This window comes from Protopterus annectens, chromosome 1.part2 (assembly GCF_019279795.1).
Source record: "Protopterus annectens isolate FY-2018-M chromosome 1.part2, PAN1.0, whole genome shotgun sequence".
Lineage (NCBI taxonomy): Eukaryota > Metazoa > Chordata > Ceratodontiformes > Protopteridae > Protopterus > Protopterus annectens.
In genome coordinates this window covers 719,512,192-719,532,511 of record NC_056727.1, presented here as the reverse complement: position 1 = coordinate 719,532,511, position 20,320 = coordinate 719,512,192, and the positions used below count along the sequence as shown (strand labels likewise).

Below are 20,320 nucleotides of genomic sequence, written 5' to 3'. Positions count from 1 at the left end.
AAAAGAGGCCTAGGCCTAACTGAAAATTTAAACTTTTTATAAAAACTAGAAGTTTTTAACTATATGGGGAAATAGGGTGGGCTGTAGAAACACTACACACTATAAAAAGGAACAAGGGAGAGACAAAACCCTGACTAAACTGTTTGAAAAATTCAAACTTACCTGAGCTGGCAAAAAAGAGACCTCTTCGCAAAGTGGCAAATGAGATCTGAGGTAGTCCCGCCTTGCATCATGGGATATAGGGTTGCCTCGAGCTGGTAAAAGGAGTTCTCAAGCTAAGCAAGTGCCGAGTCGGAGCCGAGGATCGGCTCCGAACCCATCCAGCAAGAATGAAGGCGAGATTGACAACTTAACATATGTTGTTTCTTCAGTTTCAGGTGTGGCTTGATGGGCTCAGGTGTGGCTGATTAAAATGTCACGACTTTGAAGGTCAGGGTATCTTTAAAGAGCTGTGATGGACGAAAGGGGTGCTTATTCAATTTGAACGCAGGTGTCAACTACTTGTCGAAGATTTTACATCTTAAACGCCATTGTTAATAGGAAGTTGTTTACGCATGAATTAGTTGATATTAAAAACCACTGTTGCGTCTCATTAAGGACTAATAAGAGTGACGGGACGGCAGCCTTTAAGGCAGTTACATGATTTGTGCTGTCAAGCAGTCTGCTTAGAAGTTGATGACGCAAAGCTTCTTGGATGGTATATTAAGTTATCTTCTGAAGACAGGCAAATAATAAAAGCTGAGGGAAGTCTGACTGATTACCTGAAAAAGAACCCCTATTTGGAAGTCATTAATAACTTTGTGCGTTTAAAAGCTCCAAGGAAGACTGGCTGGTTGTCTGCAGGGGAAGAAGTAGTTGAAATGCCATATTTAAACAACTGCTTCCCAAGGTGTTTATTTTCCCCTTCTCCACTGCCAAACAGAATATCCTTCCCATCAAAAGAGAAGGCAGCAGCGGACAGTGTGCTCGATATCATTTAAGCTTACTGCGGACCTTATTCTCCCCAAAGAGACTCAGTGTATGTTATCTGTTTTACTAGTATTCTACCTTACTTGAGCTTCACCCTACCTGGCACACGTGAGAGCAGCCTACCTCTGGTCACTGCACAGCCCCCCCCCCCAACCCCATCCTGGTTTAATAATAATCCACATAATAATCCACCTCTATCCTATCTCCATATCCCGTACCTCTTCTCTTCTAGTGTACCTCCCTCTTTTCTCCACTAGGTGGCAGCACCCTCTTAAAAATAAGCCCTGCAACTTATTCAATTTGAACGCAGGTGTCAACTACTTGTCGAAGATTTTACATCTTAAACGCCATTGTTAATAGGACGTTGTTTACGCACGTCCTCTTTTTCCCCTTGAACCAACTCTACCCAGACAGTGTCCCTGCCCTCACCAAGCATAGCGGTACATTCCATCCCCTTTCTCTCTTCTTTTTAACCACTGCCCTTACCAAGAATAACTGTAATTTCATCCCACCACCTACATACACTTGTTCTAGACAGTGTCCACCCCCTCTGTAATACTGCTGTAATTTTACCTCTCCACTCTGTCTACTTTGTAATCTCACACAGTCTTACTCTTTTTCTCACTTTTTTTTAGAATAGAGTAGCTTTTCCTTACCCAACAAATCTTAAGAAACTAATCTTCTAAAGGGTATAACCTTCTTACCTGCACCCCCTGTTGTAGCTCTCCTTCTAGCAGATCACTGATAGTTTCTGGGCATTCCCGCCTTCTTTGCTCTACCCACTCCGTTCGCCCTGCAGGCTCACTCCGCTCCCCTACCCTACCCCCAATTCCCACCCACCCCAGTACCTCCAAACTTATACCTCACCTTATAGTCCCCTCCCTCCTTTCCTCCCAATCACATTACACCTCTCCATTAGTCCCTCCCTGGTCATTGACTAATCAGGTTTCACATTATCCCCCCTCCCACTTCCTCCCCACACCCCTAACACTCCAACTTTCACTTACCTTCTCTTCCCATATCATTCATTTCTCCTATTACCACGCATAGCCTTCCATCAAAAGTCCTTCTCTTCTCACTCATCTTGCTTCTACCATTACTATACCATCTAATCTCCTTCACTACCTTTCATGTGCTCTCTCCTCCTCTGACACCCCAAAACCAGCCCACCTCCCACTTCCACAAAACCTCCGCCTCTTTAAATCACTTCCCACCCTCTACTTCTCTTCAAAATAAAATTACTTCCAATCCCTGATAACACCCACAAACTTAAAGCAAACCTCTACCAATGTTACCCATCTAACTACAAACCTAATAAACCTACCCCCAATTATACTCTCCTTCATTTAGCTGGCGATATTCACCCCAATCCAGGTCCTAATTTCTCTCCTACAAATCCCCCATCCAACTTCTCTCCAATAAATCTGCCCAGCTCCAGCAACAAACATACTAATAAAAATCTCAAGATCCTCACTATTAACACACGAAGCTTAAAAAATAAATTCACACTCTTCCATGCCTGGCTTAGCCATAACTCCCCAGACATAATAGCCATCTCTGAAACCTGGCTAAAACCTCACATCAATGACTCTGAATTCCTTCCTCCAGGATTTCATTCTCTCCGATCTGAACGCACTAACAAAGGAGGTGGAGGTGTTGCTTTAATCTACTCCAACCTCTTAACTATCACCCCATACCCTAACTCCCTCCCATCATTCAACACTGCGGAACTAGTCATTGGCATACTAAACTTGAACATTCACAAATGCATTTGCATTATTTCCCTCTATATTCCTCCTGGTAATAATGCAAATACTTTGGAAGACATCCTCTCCTGGTGTTCTTCTAACATCAAACTAGAAAGCTTTATTCTGGGAGATGTAAACATTGACTGGGGAAAAATCAATAATCTTAATCCCTCCATTACCATCAATCTATTCAACTTCACTCAACTCACTAACTCCATTACTAGACCTAATAAAACCAACCCCCTGGCACCATACTAGACTGGATACTTGTATCCCATCCTAACAAAATTATTTCATCTGGTTTAATTCCCGATCCTTTAGGAGACCACCTCCCTGCCTTCTCTATTCGAGCAACTCCCACTTCCCCTCACTCTCGCCACTTCATTCAAACACGCAACCTAACCAACATTAATCAAAATTATTTCTCTAACTCCCTTAAACTAACTAACTGGAACCCCCTAAAAAACACTGCCACTAGAAGCTGTTGAATATTTCAATTCTACATTCTTAACTATCCTTAACTCCCAAGCTCCAATAAGAAGAAAAAGAATCAAAACTAAACCCACCCCATGGCTCTCCAAAGAGACAAAAAAGATTATGCACCAAAGAGACAAATCCTGGAACGCTTACCTAAAACACAAACTGCCTGCAATCTTCCTCCAGTTTAAGCAATTAAGAAACCTGGCCAAAAAGCTAGTCATTAGAGATAAAAAGTCTTACTACATCAAACTACAAGAAAATCACACAAGAAATCCAAAACAATTCTGGAACTCCATTAACTCCCTCCTTACACTTGGTACTAAAAACAACCCCTGTCCTGACTACAACAAATCTGACCCTGAAATTGCCTCTATTCACTTCCTTCTTCACTTCTTCCATCGCTGAACTAACCAAGACTTTTAACAACAACCCTCCCCACCCATATCAACCCTTCCTCGCCCTTCCCACTCCCCCATTTTTTAACTCAAACCTGTGCCAACCAACCTAATAAAGAAACTTCTCTACAAACTCAAACTTTGCTCAAATGCCCCTGATAACATCCCTTCCTCCTTCCTAAAGATAGCCTCTGATTCCATTGCTATACCTATCAGAATCCTAATAAACAGGTCTCTACATGAATCCTATATACCCAAACTTTGGCGTTCTGCTTTCATTCTTCCACTTCACAAAGGTGGCAAGAACTGTAATGTCACTAATTTCCGCCCCATTGCCATCCTCTCCCCTATATCCAAAATCCTCGAAAAATGCATACACCTGCAGCTCTTGCCTTTCCTTACTGAACACAAACTACTCTCATCCACCCAACACGGCTTCCGCCCTGGACACAGTACCAACACTGCCCTTCTCTCTTCCCTTCACTCTGTGAACTCAGCCCGTGACTACGGTACTTTAGTCTCATCTGTTCTACTAGATCTATTTAAAGCTTTTGACACCATCTCACACTCCCTCCTTCTAAACCATCTCTCTAACCGCAACCTTAGCCAAAAAGCTCTCTCCTGGTTCACTAGCTACCTCTCAAACAGATCCCAAGCTGTGAAATGGGGCCAAGCTATATCTACCTTCTACCTTCCTTCCTACACCTACCGGAGTCCCTCAAGGTTCCATTCTTGGCCCATTACTATTCAACATCTTTATTAACGACTTCCATAAAGCCATCCCCAACACCACAATTGTTCAATACGCTGATGACTCCACTCTGATCTGCCATGCCCCTAACCAAACAGAACTCCAAGCTCTAACCCAAACTGCATATTCAACCACTGAAAATTGGATGTTCCAAAATCACCTATCCCTGAATGCCAACAAAACTAAGATACTCCTCTTCCCCCCTGCCAAATCCTCACCACTTGACAAAAACTCCTTTCATATTACCAGCCTAACTCCACTATCGAAATAGTAACCTCCACTAAACTTCTGTCATAATTGATGACCAGCTGAAATTCAATAATCATATCCAGCTAAACATCAAAAAAAACACACATAAAACTTGGCTTATTGTACAGAAACCACCACTTTGTCTCCTTCCACTAGGCTAACTCTCGCCTCTACTTACCTCCTTCCCTCTCTACTCTATGGCGCTCCTCTGCTCACTAATCTATCATCCAGTCTTACCTCCAAATTGGAACAATGCTATAACAAAATATCCAAATTAGCTACCAATGCCAAGTCCATCACTCATCACTGCTCCTCCCTCCACTCTCTAAATTGGCTTGAACTCTCCCCCAATCATCTTACCTTTCTCCAACTCACCATAGCCTATAAATTACTGTTCCATCCAACTAACTGTCCTGCTCTTTCCAACATTCTTATACCCTATACCCCCTCAGATCCTCTCAACAAAACCTGATCACAGTACAAAAACCTAAGCGCCCAGCTTGCCAAATGCTTTTATCCTTCACCCTTGCTAAAAAATGGAATTCCCTACCCACCTCTCTAAGATCCTGCAACAACCTGGACAACTTCAAAGCCCTACTTCATTCACAACTCTGTCAATAGAATTTGCAACTGCACTCTTCAACCTACTCCATTCAAACCATCCTCCTTCTCTCCTGGCTAACCTCCATTCTCAACTAAACTCTTTTTTAGCCTCTCCTAGAATACTAGCTGTATCAGCTACTTATATCTTCCTACTTTCATAATCCCTGAATACTTTACTTTTTTTTTTTTTCTGCTGAAACCTATCTGAAACAGTTAATAACTGCTATTTTTTGTCATCTGACATCAGTATTGTATTCCGTTTGTAACTTCCTGTTTAAGTATTGTAATATTTTGGATTGAACTCTTTTTGTAATAAATAGTGTTTTTGTGGAGCTTTTCTGCCCGGGCCTCCACTGAAAACGGGCCCCAGAGCCCAGTGGACCTCCCCAGTAATCAAACTGAAATAAAATAAAATAATAAATACTTCAGATATCAGCCTAAACATTAAATGGTCTAGATGGAGTAAGAGGACCATAATGATGATTTTCAAGATGTACTTTATACATGAAATCTGAAGCAAGCTACCAGCTCCTTGTTGCAGCCCTCAAAGAATACAGGTGCATGCACTCAAGGGGAAGGCAATGCGAGTCCAAGACAGATGTACAGCAACACTAATTACCAAGGAAGAGCTGATAAAGTTAGAGGTCTCGCGATTTATGTACATTTCCCCAAAAATTGCACTATAAAACTGCCTGAAAGCACTCAATACTTACCTGCAATACATTTCCCATGTTTCTATCCTACAAAATACTTAAGACTTAAAAATTATCTGTACTGCCGTTCACGAAGTGCAGACCTCCATATCATTGTCCTGTGCAAAACACTATTTACTGCAAGCTGAGTAAACCCACCAAGAAAGAGTATCTCTTAAGGTGTGACCCACGACAACAGCCTAATTACATCACGTGCTCATAACTGCACAGTAGGCAAATGGAGACAGAGTCTTAAATTGTCTGCACTAAACTTTAAACTTACAAGCTAAATGGAAAGATGCATAAAAGTTCACTTAAAAGTTATCTACAACTTTAATTATACGATGCTTGACGTACTAAATTTCTATAACACATGCACTGGAAAATACCTTCATTCATGCTTTCTTCTCTGTCAGAATGACCTCGAAACTTCTCTATTGTCTGACATCCTAGCAATTTTATATTGCTAGCCTGACCTCGGAATGAGACTATGCCTCTAGACAGGTCTTGGCTATAACGCTCTTCACAGTATTCCAAACCCTGGAAAAGAAAAAGTCAAGTCTTGACATGGCTTTAAACAATCAGAAAACAACAAAACTTTGACTGCGTGTAATGAATGCTGGCTGAAGGACTACATTTTGGAGTCTGACTTCTGTCTCTGTCCTAACAAACTTGTAAGCCCACTGAAACAAAGACCAGACTATAACCACAACTCAGTCAAAATACCTTCCACATATGGTTTAACATTTTATATTAAAACAAATACAAACAATCTTCATACTAAGTACACACTTCCTTTCACATACCAATGGCACACACCACCTTATTAATCTCAAATTACTTTTATACATTGATGATAAACCCATGTTGAAATTTATACATCGGCATAAGACCAAGCTGACATTTACATTTTCACTTTAATCCAATTTTTATATTCTTTTAAATTATGACATACATTGCATCATAATGATTTCTTCAACAGTAAGCAATTTTTATCTAAGTCAGCTATACAAAAAGGAGAAAGAAATGGTACCACCAGCACAAATAATGACAACAGTAATAACAGCAGAGAGGAAGCTCCTCTTTTGCCTTTATGCTTGGCTCCTATCCATCTAATTGGAGCTTGCATCTTCTTTGCATTTCCAACATTGGTATTCAGCTGTGCAGAACATTTTCTGTAACACACATGAAGTATATAAATACTCATGCAAACATTTCCTAGTGAATACTCTATTTTGTTTTAGGGTTAAACATTTACCTCCGCTGGTGTTTTGTACAACTGCATCCTCTCTTACCTGCTCCAATGACCCTTCATAACCATCTGTTAGTAAATTATACAAGTTGCCTATTTTTTTCTAAATGTTTTTTTCTTTCTTAGTATTGTATTTCTTTAGCATGTTTATTTTCCAAGATAAATTCCAAAGTTATAATTCAAAATACACAGATCAATAAACTTATTCAACAAGGATGTACAACTTAAATTCAAAATGTGCTGCTCATGCAACACAATTCACCCCCATCACATGCTATATCTGTCCTAGGCCCCATCAAGAAATCAACTAGTGGGGGCTATTCAGCCACTGATTAATATTCCTTGTTCTGCTTCATGTTAGAAATGAATCCCATAAACGGTAAACACTGTTAAGTGAAAAGTATTCTGAGCTTTCCCCAACATATTATGTTGTCTTCTTTCATCTGCTCCCAAAACCTCAGTTCCATATCCCATTTGAACCACTCTCGCTGCCTATTCCTTACCCACGTCCTTTCCTCTGCCAGTATCATGCATATACTCGACAGTTCCTCTGAGAGCACTTTTGTCACATTTGTTTCTAAAAGCCTATCACTAATTCCAAATAATTTGCCATTTGTCTATATGCCATCTCTCCATTTTTATAACTTTAATTTTACAGTAGCAAAGCACACCTAATTCTGGAAGGCCTGGCTCTCCCTGTTCCACAGAGATTAGCAATGTACTTTAGTCGATTCTATCCATGCTGGGGGGTGGGGTGTCCTAAATTCTTTGGTCTTTATTTTTTTCCCATATGTCCTTTTCCAGTTTGTAAAAGTCAGCCTGTCCTACATACAAGATTAATGCTACTGAAAAATATTTTAACTGCATGTATTGTCATTTTTACCCACTGCCAGCATACTCCATTTTTTCAACTTTCATATAATCTCTTCTCCTGTCTCATGCTACTTCTGTTCCCACCTGTCATCTTTTTCAATCCATATTCCCAAATATTTTATTTAATACTGGCCCCACAGGAATGGGAATTCCTGAACCATTCACACACTAGTATAGGTTTATAGGTGTCTTCTAGGAAAACAACTATAGGGGCCTTTTTAAGCCATGCCATACATCCCAAATATCTGACATCTGGTACCCTTGATAAACGTAAGCAGGGGTTTGGGAAGTGTCTACAGGCTGCATCTGCCCATTAGAGAGACAGGTGCCAAACCAGGGAAGAATTTACTGTTCCCCATCCGATTGTTAAAGTTGCACTTAAATTGGGTTAGGGAGCAACTCTACTTCACATGGATGGGGAGGCAGTTCCAGAAAAGGGGTAGTCTCTGGGATACATACCTTTCTCTCCAGATGGTCCTATTTATATCACAGGCAAGGTTCACGTCTTTAGAATGGGTAATTCTGGTGTCATTTGTTTTGTAGATATCCAGGAGGTCCCATCAGGGTGAGGTCTGACAATGCCTTGTATGCTAGACATAAATCTCCCCTCAACAGCCTGTAGGAGACAGAATAAAGGGATAGGGTCTTGAGGCAGTCTGAATAGGACATTTATGCTTTGTATTCTTTTAGTGAAGAACCTCTGTGGACGTTCCAACTGTTGGATGTGACCGGTTAGGTATATACCAAACAGGGCACTGTACTCAGTGATAGGTCTGATGAATGCTGAATACAGTCGAATAATGACCCCCTTGGACCTAGATGCCATATCTTTGTTTATATGTTGCACAACAAAGAATAACTTCCTCACTACTGTAGATATGTGATGGTCATAGGCTGGGATTACTGTCTAGGTGTACCCAAGTCCCTGACTACTAAGTCAACATTTAGGGGTGTGCTGTCAATATGACAGTTACCAGAGGTGTACAACTTCCCAAAGGATACTATTATGCATTTCTTGGCATTTAGTTTTAGTCCATGGCTCTAGGTATGAGCCCCTCCTGCACAACATTTGGGTTGATGGGGGTTTCGAGGACTGTAATTTGCAATCTGCAAATTTAACAAACTCAAACAGTAAAAGTGTGGAACAAGCGATAAGGTGGAGAGATATCCGAAAGCTTTGCCGTTTTTTTTTTTTTTTAATAAATTTGGCTCAACGGTGTGGAGAGATCATTTTCTTTTTTGCAGTCTGCAAATTTAGTCAGCTAACTGCCCTTGATACTGACCTAGACTTCGGATAAATAAATGCCAAAAAGGATTGCTCTTGGGACTGATGCCAGAGGGCCTCCGCTTGTGACTAACCTCTTTGTATAGGTGGAGTCCTCAATTCTAACTTCCTGGGTCGTCGGTGAGCCAGATGGCTATCTAGCAAGTGACATAAGGGTTTATACACAACCTTTTGGGTTTGTCAGCAATGCCCATGTGGGGTATTGTATCAAATGCCTCGGCCAGGTCAAGGTAGTGGGTGTGAACTGCTGTCATCCACTGCTCTGGTTACCTTCTCAAAGACGTTTACCAGGATATGTAGGGATAACCTGTCCTTGACAAAATTAAATTGGGTTGTGTCCAGTGTCTCCAGGTTTCGTACGTCACCGATCATTTCCATGATAATTACTTCCATGGCTTTGCATTTGAGACTGAGTATTGAATTAGAGTATTGAGACTTATGTCTGTAGATTTATGTAATTCAGCTATTGCCTTCATTTTCCCTTCATTAATTTAATACTATGATAGATTTATACATCGAACAGTTCAAAAAGTCTTTAGATGCACTGCTCTGGTTTAATGTCCTCTACAAATTGGGATTTTCTTCTTGTTCCCAGTACCAACTGTAGCATTGTACATTAGACTCTGATTCACTTGCCAACAGTTCTAAATACAGTGTGCAAATCAAATTGGGGAAAATAAGCATCCCTGTCTTGGGCCTTTATATAATCCAAATCCTTCTGATAAGATTCCATTCCCTCTTATAAAGGCCACTGCCCCCTAAAACCACAACTGTCTAAACCTATAATGTTAAACACAGTCTTTGCAAATATTGCCATAAATATTTTAAGGTTATGGTTTAAAATACACATTTGTCCACAGGATCCAGTGTCTGTCCTGTCTATTCCTTCTTTAAGTACCAGTTATAGATCTCCTTACTGAATATGGTACTCTCTCTTCAGGTCTAGTTTCATTAAAAACTGTACACCAAATGTGTACCACTTTTGCCTTTATAAACGTTTCCACACTAGTACTGGAATACTATCTGTACCCAGCTTTCCCTCACAGCTTGCCCTCTTAACGCTTTATTTTTCCTATTCTCTACAACTCTTTCACAACATCCCAAAAACTGGCATACTTAGTATGCTTGAGTAATGCTCCAGTTTCTATTTCATTTCTTCTCTCCATTTCATATAATTTCTCATAGCAGTACTTCAGTATTTCCAGTATCCAGAGTCTCTGATCATCTTTCTTGATAATGAACCCTCACTGCCGCAATGGTTTGTTGCTCCTTGATGTCTCATCCTTTGTGCTGATAATTCTGTGGACCTCAGAATATGATCAACAATCTCCCCAATGCTGCCTTCTTATATACATTTAAACTGTATGGGTGTTCCTCGAACATTTTTCTTTTAGTAATTATCTCCTCACTTCCTGTATTCACTTACTAGAATAAAATATTTATTCAGTACCTCCAGTCTTTTCATTGTTCCTCTGCCAGTGTTCTATTAGATTTTATTGCAAAGTTGTGATTGAATGTTTAGTCTTTCATGATCATCACATTTTTCAGCTAAGCTCTCCTCTACCCCTGCTAGCACCATCATTATATTCTGTAGTCTGGATTAACAGTTCTTACATTCACCTCTTTACATTCAATAAATATAAGGGGAAAAAAGTGTCTTGTAACCTCCTGAATTTTATTTTTTCATTGTTACTATAAATGAACATGATCAGATAACAGTACTGACGTGCAGCTAATTCTTGAACTAGATGTAGTTGTGACTTGGTAATTAACACCTATCCAATATCACACGTATTATCCTATGTAGATTCTTTAAATGCATTGTCTTACATTGTAACATCCTCTAAACCAAACACTACTCCTAGATATCCCTCCAGTTTGCAACCTCTCAATTCCCAAGTCCCTAAATACACCCCTCTCTTCAATAATCTTAGTCCATTTACCTGCCATCAACAAGATCCCCAGGCGATAACTGAGCTTCCCCAAGTAAATATATTTCTCTGCTAAACTCATTTTTGGTGCCAAATATGCAAACACCAACGTAATGTGCATCACATCCAAAATCCCCTAACCATTACATGTCCATATTTACCCCCTCCCCCACACATCTTTATCTGGAGCTTTCTGTAATTACCATTCCTCTTCATAATCTCCCACTGTCTGCTACATATGTTTTGTTCAATGCGTCTCCTGTAACATTATTTACATATCATATTTACTTAAATACACCAGTACAGTAGAGAGTTAACTGTCCGAACACAGCCTTCCAAAGTTTTCAGGTAGGAAAACATCAAAGTCTGAATATGCAAATATTATACGTATTTGCTAGTACATGCTTTTTGAGCGTGTAGCCCACTTGTGTGTGAAAAATGTTCTTTACTGTGTACTGGCATTGCTAAATGGTTGAAAAGTGTATTCCCTGCGTGCAGAAAAAACAAGATTTTAGAAGTTTTTTTTATCCAGTTCAATTACTTATATGTTTGATTATATGAACAGTTTATCTGAACTACCATAGGTCCCAATTAGTTTGGATAACTTACTCTCTACTGTAATTTTCTCCTTCCATCAACTAGTCCAACATTTCATATTAGCAGCTGGAAATTGGTCATTTTTCCCACTTTTTAGATATTTATCTCAAATCTCTGACCTGCCCCCTTCCTTTTTCCTTTCCCTTCTTTCCTTTACACAAACTGTCATCTTTGCCAGTTATATCTTAATATTTTGTTGGAGAACATAGTACTTCAATAGGGACACTGCTAATGCCGCCCCCCACAGTAAGCCATGAGTTTTTAGATAAGGTTACTTCCCTTATATAACCTTGATTGTATAGCCATTCCCTGCCATGTACCTACCATCTTACAAACACATCAAGATAAAGCCCCAAAATGCCAGCTACATGTAAAATTATACATACAGTACTTAACTGCACTAATCTGGCACCATCTGCCACGCAAGCCAGCAATTCATATCCCTTTCCTCCCACAAGACAGTGCAAACTGTTCTGAAAATTTTTTTTAGACCATTCATATTTATGATCCACTTCTACAGAACTTCCTAACATTTCTTATGTCTCATTTTCACTCACTTTTTTTCTACCCATCATCTGCATCGATATCTCAATGTCCCACCCTTTACAAAGGCCTGCTTTCTATCTTGTATCCCTATAAGTAAACAGCCTGCTGTTTTACTCTAATCATGCTTCTAATGAAGTTATGTAACATTGAAAGCTATCTAATCAGCCGTAATGAATACTCAAAGGCATCCTATATATTAAAGATGCATCTAACAGACTACTTCTAACCATTTCTGTTTCCAGAAAGTACAGTTGTGAACACTTACCATAAATGTAGATGTTGGAGTGTATTCACTGCTGCAGTCATTACATTTGGGTTATTTGCCTGCAGGGTAGCCCTCACAGCTGGTCTGAATATCAAAGTCTCGGATTCCTGCGTCGGATGCAGTCTCTTCTTCAATGACGTCAGGTCGTCAGGGGTATAAAATGGAGTTGGCTACATGTTTTATCAGTTTTTCTTGCCCCAGATGTCAGGTGCCCCCACAATGGGAAGCAATTATATGATATGTTACACCTCCATCAAAATGCAAATACAGCAGAAAGCTTAAAACAAGAAGCAAAGGTAGAGCCAAGAGAAGTCAGGGGGCTGGAGGGAGGGTGACCAGGACTGTAACACTGAATGCACTCGAACATCTAGATTTATGGTAAGTGTACACAACATTACTATGTTCTTCGTGTTTCACTGTCGCAGTCATTATATTTGGGTAGATTCCCAAAGCTAAGGAAGGGAGGAGGCAATTAGAGAGCATTAGGACCAGCTATTAAGCCCTGCAATACAGCAGTGGAAAAACCAGCTGTGTTTTTAGAAAATATAGGCATGTGGTAATGCTTGGTGAAGGTATGAACAGAGCTCCAGGTAGTAGCTTCAAGGATGTCCCTGGTAGGGACCCCTCTGAGAAAGGCTGTAGAGGTAGATGCAGCCCTGGTGGAATGTGATTGTATCCCCTGTGGGGTAGGTTTTCCATGGTGCATATAGCAGCAATGAATGCAATGGGCTATCCATTTAGAAATGGTTTGCTTTGAAACGGCCTTCCCTTCTGCCCCTGCAGCAAAGACAACTAGCGGCTGTTCAGATTTTCTGAGAGGCTTTATCCTGTCCAAATAAAATCTAAGTTGTCTGTGCATGTCCAAAGAGTGCAAATTCGTTCTGCTTTGTTTTGTGGATTAGGGGGAAAAAAATGTAGGCAAATGAATGGATTGATTTAGGGCCACACTAGACACCACCTTGGACATAAAGGAAGGAGTGGTTCTGAGGGAAACCCTGTCTGCATGGAAGATAATGAAGGGCTCCACTGCCATGAGAGCCTGTAATTCAGACAGACACTTTTCTTGCTGAAATGATGGCTAGAAGGAAGACTGCTTTCCAAGAAAGGAATTTCAACTCTGCAGTTGCAGCTGGTTCAAATGGAGGAACAGTGAGTTATTCCAATACAAAGTTAAGATCCAAGGCTGGAGTAGGGGCTTGCCGGGGGGGGGGGGGTCTTAAATTTTTAGCCCCTCTGAGGAACTGCTTTAACAGGGGGTAAAAGAGAAGAGGGGTGGTTCAGTATTATAATGTGCTGAAATTGCAGAGGCATGAATTTTAATTGACGAGAAGGATAGACCCTCGTGGAGCATTTCTGTTAAGTACTGAAGAATATGAGGTAAACTGAGCACCGTAGTGCCCATACCCTGGGTCTAGCTCCAGGAACAGTATCTTTTCCACTTTTCAGTGGAGGATTTTCTAGTACTAGGTCTCCTTGCTTCCAGAATGACCTCTAGCACCTGCTTACTAAGGGATGCTATTGGAGAGCTCAAGGAATTAGCCAGGCTGCAAGGTTCAGGGTTTGAAGCTGACGATGCAGAATCTGGCCCGCCTGCTGGGACAGTAGGAAAGTTGTCTGAGGTAGGTGCCATGGATCCAGCAGTATCATGCTGCACAAGACGGGGTACATCAGTGCTGGCGAGGCCAGTCTCGTGCAATAAGAATTGTCCTTGGTTTGTCCTGTTTGATCTTTAGCAGAACCTGCGAGAGGAGAGGCAGAGGGGGAAAGGCATAAACCGAGAGGCTTTCCCAGGTGAAAGACAGGACATCCACTTTCCAAGCTTGACTGTGGGAAGTCGTCGTGCAGAATTTGTCCAATTGGTAGTTCTGGGGGGGGGGGGGGGCAAACAGGTCTATCTTTGGAGTCCCCAACTTGTTCCTCAAGAGGTTGAATATTTTTGATTCCAGTTTCCATTCATGTGGGCCCATGAGATTTCTGCTCAGGTCGTCTGCCAGTGAATTTTGCTTACCTGGCCGGAATCGAGCTTGTAGGTGCACTTGGTAGCTCAAGGCTGTGTTCCACAGAGCCATGGCTAGTCTGCAGAGAGGGTACGAGTGGGTTCCCCCCACTTGTTTATGTACCACATAACTGTGGTATTGTCAGTCTTTACCAATAATTATCCTGGAAGGATGTGGTCCTTGAAGGCTGTCAGGGAATTATGCACACCTAACATCTCTTTTTGGATATGCAGGTGCATCTGACCCAGGTTCCATTTGCCCTGAATGCACTGCCCTGCCAAATGAGCCCGCCCCCCCCCCCCCATGCATAGTCTGATACGTCTGTAGTCAGGATTTGGGCGGCAGGGGGCAGATTGAAAGGGAGCCCCTTGATGAGGTGGCAGGCCTCTGCCCACCAAAGGAACTCTGTCTTCATACAAGGAATGATATGAATCATTGATTCCAGGTCCTGAGAATGTTGACACCATAGGCTTTTTAGATACCATTGTAGTTTCCTCATATGCAGTCTTGCATATGGAATTAGAAGAATGCAAGAGAACGTGAACCCCATGGCTTGCAAAATTTTCCTTACAGGTAGCTGGGTCTTTGTGGCCAGTAGTTTGAAGTAGGCTGTCAAATAACTTGTTTCTCTGGCGTGAGGTAAGCCATCTGGGAAGTTGTGTTCAAGCTTGCTCCCAGGAATACAATCTGTTGGCAGGGTACCAGATGAGATTTAATTTCACTTATGGTGTATCCTAGCAAGGTTAGAAGTTTCTTTACAAATGCCAGATGTTGTAATAGCATGTCCTGGCTTTCTGCCTGAATAAGACAATTGTCCAGGTATAGGTATATTTGAATATTTCTCTGCCTGCAAAATGCAATGGCTGGAGCTAGACACTTGGTGAATACCCTGGGCGCAGTAGATAAGCCAAAGGGAAGTGCAGAGAACTTATAGTGCATGTAGCCTGCTCTAAAGTGTGGGTAGTTCCTGCAAGATTCCCTTATTTGAATGTGCAGGTAAGCTTCCTTTAAGTCTAAGTTTGCCAACCAGGCATCTTTACCTAGCATAGGAAGCAGCTGTTGAAGTGTTAACATTTTGAATTTTGGGATTACCAAAAAGGCGTTTAGAATAGAGTGGTCCAGGATGGTACGCCAGGAGCCATCTTTTCTGGGTACCAGGAAAAGTCTTGAGTAAAAACCTTGTCCCCTTTCTTCTGCTGGGACAGGTTTAATAGCCCTGATACTTAGAAGAGAGAAAACCTGCTGTTGAGCCTCTGCCCACTGATTTAGGGGTAGGTTTGGCCAACTGTTTGGAGTTGGTAAGGTGTGGAAGTGGAATCTGTATCCTTGATAAACTACATTTAAGACCCATTTGTCCTTGGTAATGAGTTCCCCAGTTTTTTGCATGCAGGGTGATCTTTCCTTCTAAGAGAGCAGGCAGTTGAGCAGGGCTTGGAAGGTTTAAGGGTAAGTCATTGTGACATTATTCCATGGGGGGTGTCTTACTACTTCCAGCTTTGGAAATGGGAGCCCCCCACTGCTTAGGCCTGTGTGTAGCCTGAGACTGTAACCTAGGTGGTCTGCTATTCCTGGGTTTGGACTGAGAAGGCCTGGAAGAGTCTGGAAAGGACCAATTCCTAGAAGGCCAATGCCTACTAAATCTGGGAGGTTGTACTTGCAGGAAATCTTTAACAGTTTGCACAGATCTAGCTTTTTCCTCCATCTTTTTAAAGACGGCTTCTGCCTTGTTGCCAAAGTGGCACTCTTGGTTTAAAGGGGCATCCAGTAATTTAGCTTTAACACGATCTGGCAAGTTTTGCTCCTTAAGCAAAGCATGCCTTCTAAGTACACACCCAGTGACAGCAGCCCTGCAAGATGCTTCTAAAGAGGCAAAACTATATTGCAAAGTATGTTTACCAACTTGTTCAGCAGAATGCATTAAATCCTGTAATTCTTTATGTTCAGCACAGTCAGGAATCAACATAATTTTCTGTTCAAGTAGTCCCATAATATGCTGCTGATACTTTAACATATGAACTGGCAATTTAAGGCCCTAATGCCCAAAGTAGCAGAAGTGTATACCTTCTTACCCCATCTGTCCAAGGCCCTGGAATCTCTATCAGAGGGGGTAGGGTTATTGGCAGCAGTAGCCTTAATGCCCTTTGGTCCTTAGGAAATGGTCTCTGGATCCGCAGTAGGATTCTTGAAGAGGAACTTGTGAGAGTCAGGTACTCTAATACCCATTAGGTTTTCTGGGAGCTGGAAGTAAAGTGTTTAGTTCCAGGCTAGATTCCAAGAAGGTATCCTCTACAATGTCCAGAACAGGAGGGATAGCTAAAGGGCTGTGTTGAGGGAGGAGTAAGAATTCCCTAAGCCTCTTTTTGGAGTCAGAGTAATCCTGGCTTTCCCAGTGGAAATGCTCCCTAAGAGCATTTCCGCTGGGAAAGCGGAAATGCTCCCTAAGTGTGTGCAAGGTTTCACCAAAAGAAAAATCTTCTGGAGGGGAAGCAGAGGGAATGGAATCCTCTGCATTAGAATCCTCAAGGGTAGATAAGAGCAAATCCTGTTAACAGAAGAAACAGAAATTTCAGAATCCTGATCAGAAGAAAAGGAAAATCAGTTCTTGTTCTCAGAGTGGGAAGGCTGGCTTTCCCTAATAAGCATTTGTTTTTTTAGGCATATGGGCCTGACCATGCAGTCTGGACGTCAGTTTTCTAGGTGTGTATTGAGTTTTAGGCCTTGATGAAGAAGATGGCGTCAGTTTAAAATGCAAATCTGTAGGCCTCAATACACCCTCAGAAGGCGGTGCCTGGACAGCTGCTCCGGATCCATCCAAGCTAGAGACAGCCGCAGGTTCCATGGTCGAAGAAGCATCTCGTGGCATACCAGACTCCGAATGGGTCTCAGTAGAGACCTGCGAATCTAAAGTAGTGGGTATCAGGGGCTGTGAAAGTGCCTCACTGAGTACCGGCGAACTGGCGACTAGCTTAACGGAAGCGTTGTCAGCAGTTTTGGACCTATGCTTTCTGCCTCTGTCTTTATCCTTTCATTCTTTCGGAATACCAGTAGTCGGGTGGCTTACCGAAGCCATTTCTGGATAGTTAAACAGAGTACCAAAATAATTTGCTGTGAAAATATACAGACGACGAATGGTTCGGGGGTTGAATAAGGCACAAAAGCGACAGCGAGGGACGTCGTGGTCTGGGCCTAAGCAAGGAATGCAGTACAAATGAAAATCTTTATGAGGTATTTGCTATCCACAGGTAAGACAATTCTTAACTTTTACTGACATTGGTCAAGAGCAAGAAAAAGGATTCCCCAACGGGGTACTTAGCTTTTTTGAAGACTTCAGTTTTGAAACTCGAAAACAAAAATTTCAGGAGTTGGCCGACCGGCACTTGCCAACTGCTTCTGCATCGGGCATCAGGCGGCAAGAAAGACTGATAAAATGGTGTCGGCTGCATGTTTTATACCCCTGACGACCTGACGTCATAGAAGAAGAGACAGCTAGTTTCACTGTGTGCGAGATATTAACTGGAAATTGTCCACTTTTATTAAGCATCTGTTGGGTTGTTTGTTTCTGATAACTTGCTTGCAGTTAAACGCTTTCTCTAGAACCTCCTTTAGCTGCTTAAAACTTTCATTTAAAGGCTCACTGCTGCTTTTTTGCTGTGAGAAACATTTCTGCAGTTTGTTTCCAAGTAATGTGGATATTTGTAGCATTGTCCATATTCAGGCTTGTATTTGGGCCTAGTGTTTGTGGAGGCTGTGTGTCTGAGCACATATTCAGGGACATCTTGGTTTAGCCAAAGCCATCAGGCATTTCAGTGAGAGAGAATTGTTGAAGGTCATTGATTGACTAAGGTCACCTGGACTACAAGCTTAGACTAAGCACCTCATTGGTTCTTTTGAGCTTTTTTTTTCTTAAAAGTTGTCTCAGGTTTCAACTTTCTGTTACCTAAGAAGTTACGTTGTGAGTGTTTCTGCCATTTCACACTGAGCTAATCGAAGGAAGGACACTGAGCAAACTCGGATCTATAATATATAACATTAAGTATCCTGTTTCTTGCTTATTTTGTTCGAGTTATTTATAGCACTTTGTGTACTGTATATTTTTCTAGCTAGTTTCACTGTGTGTGAGGTATTAACTGGAAATTGTCCACTTTTAGTAAGCATCTGTTGGGTTGTTTGTTTCAAACGCTTTCTCTAGAGGCTCCTTTAGCTGTTTAAAACTTTCATTTAAAGGCTCGCTACTGCTTTTCTGCTGTAAGAAACATTTCAGCAGTTTGTTTCCTACCCTCCCTGCCTATTGGTATGTTGTTCTTATAGTTGGTGGTTTTGCAGTTGCCCGCCCCTATTGTAAATTTCATCTGGGACTCTCCTCCCAGTCTAGTGTCATTACCTCATTCTACCCAATACAGGGAGAACATCTGAGAAGGCCAATCAGCTTAGTTTCTGCTACTCCTTTCTTTCTTTCGTTCTACTATAAAAAAAAAAAAAAAAAAAATTAAGCTTGTTTCCTGCCTTTCCTGTGGGTAGTCTAGTCTGGATATAGATTTGCTGTGTCCAGGACTATTTGTAGGCTTCTAAGGCCTCTAGCCTTTCTGTGTTGGAGGGAAGCCTTCTAGCTTAATTTTGTTTCTTAGAAATTAGCCATTTTTTTTGTTTCAGCACTCAATTCGGTTTCTTTGAGCTCAGCACTTGATCAGAACTTATTGTAAGCACTAAATAAGCTACAAATTACTACAGCAGTCAACTTTCCTCACTGTCTAGAGGAAAACCGTTTCTAGTACTTGACAAATAAGCACCTATCCAGGCATGTCTAAGGGTCAGCTCCCGGTGTTTTCTCGAATCTGGGCATCTTGGGGCAATGCAGTAATTGCCTCATGTACACAGACAACCCTCTCCTCCTACCACCCAACACTACAACCTGTGAGAAATGCACTTATATAGCCAAACTGAAAGCAAAGCTCTCTTCACCTAAGACTGGATTAGACAGTCAAGAGGAGAAGGTAAACACTTGCACCACACCACACTCAGCACATAGTCCCTCAAAATCTACACCACCAAAACACACACACAAACACAAAACACACACCTACATTCGCAGAGGCTCTAAGTAAAAACCTGCCCAAGCAACAGGGACCTCCAAAGCAGAAACACAAGCAACCTCCACCCCCAACACAACCCAAATGACACACAGCCCACAAACTCAAGTGTGCCACTCAACCACAGCCCACAAGGCATAACAACGTACCCAACACTCTAGTCATAGGTGACTCTATAGTCAGGCACACTGATGTCCCACTCACCACGCTAAACAAGGGGAAAGTTACCGTCACAACGGCTTGTCGGGTGCCAGGATCTGCCACAAAGCATGCACTCAGGTCACTCCACAAATATGACTGTCATTGTCCATGTTGGTGTGAATGACCCGAGAAGTACCTCCTTGGACTACATGAAAAGGGACAAAGAGGAGCTGTCCGATCTTGTAGCCCAGGCAGGTATGACCCTAGCCCTGAGTAGCATCCTGCCATCACCCAGAATGATACCACAGTAAAAGGACAATGATTGACTTCAACAATTGGCTAAGTTTCTGGTGTCATTCTAAGGGGATCCAGTATCTGTCCGTCTGAAATGACATGATCGACAAACCACGATGCTTTGCCAGAGATGGCCTGCACCTGTCGCCCCTGGGATTCCGGATA

General features: G+C 41.8%; 1 protein-coding gene across 1 annotated transcript in view; it reads right to left on the bottom strand.

The window, feature by feature from the left end:
* The window catches only part of AHCTF1 (AT-hook containing transcription factor 1), a 2,707,103-nt gene that overhangs the window by 1,960,825 nt on the left and 725,958 nt on the right, over window positions 1–20,320 (bottom strand). Inside the window, exon 9 of the mRNA XM_044058692.1 lies at window positions 6,277–6,427. Coding sequence (XP_043914627.1) covers window positions 6,277–6,427 — 151 coding nt within the window. The remainder of the gene's footprint in view (window positions 1–6,276; window positions 6,428–20,320) is intronic.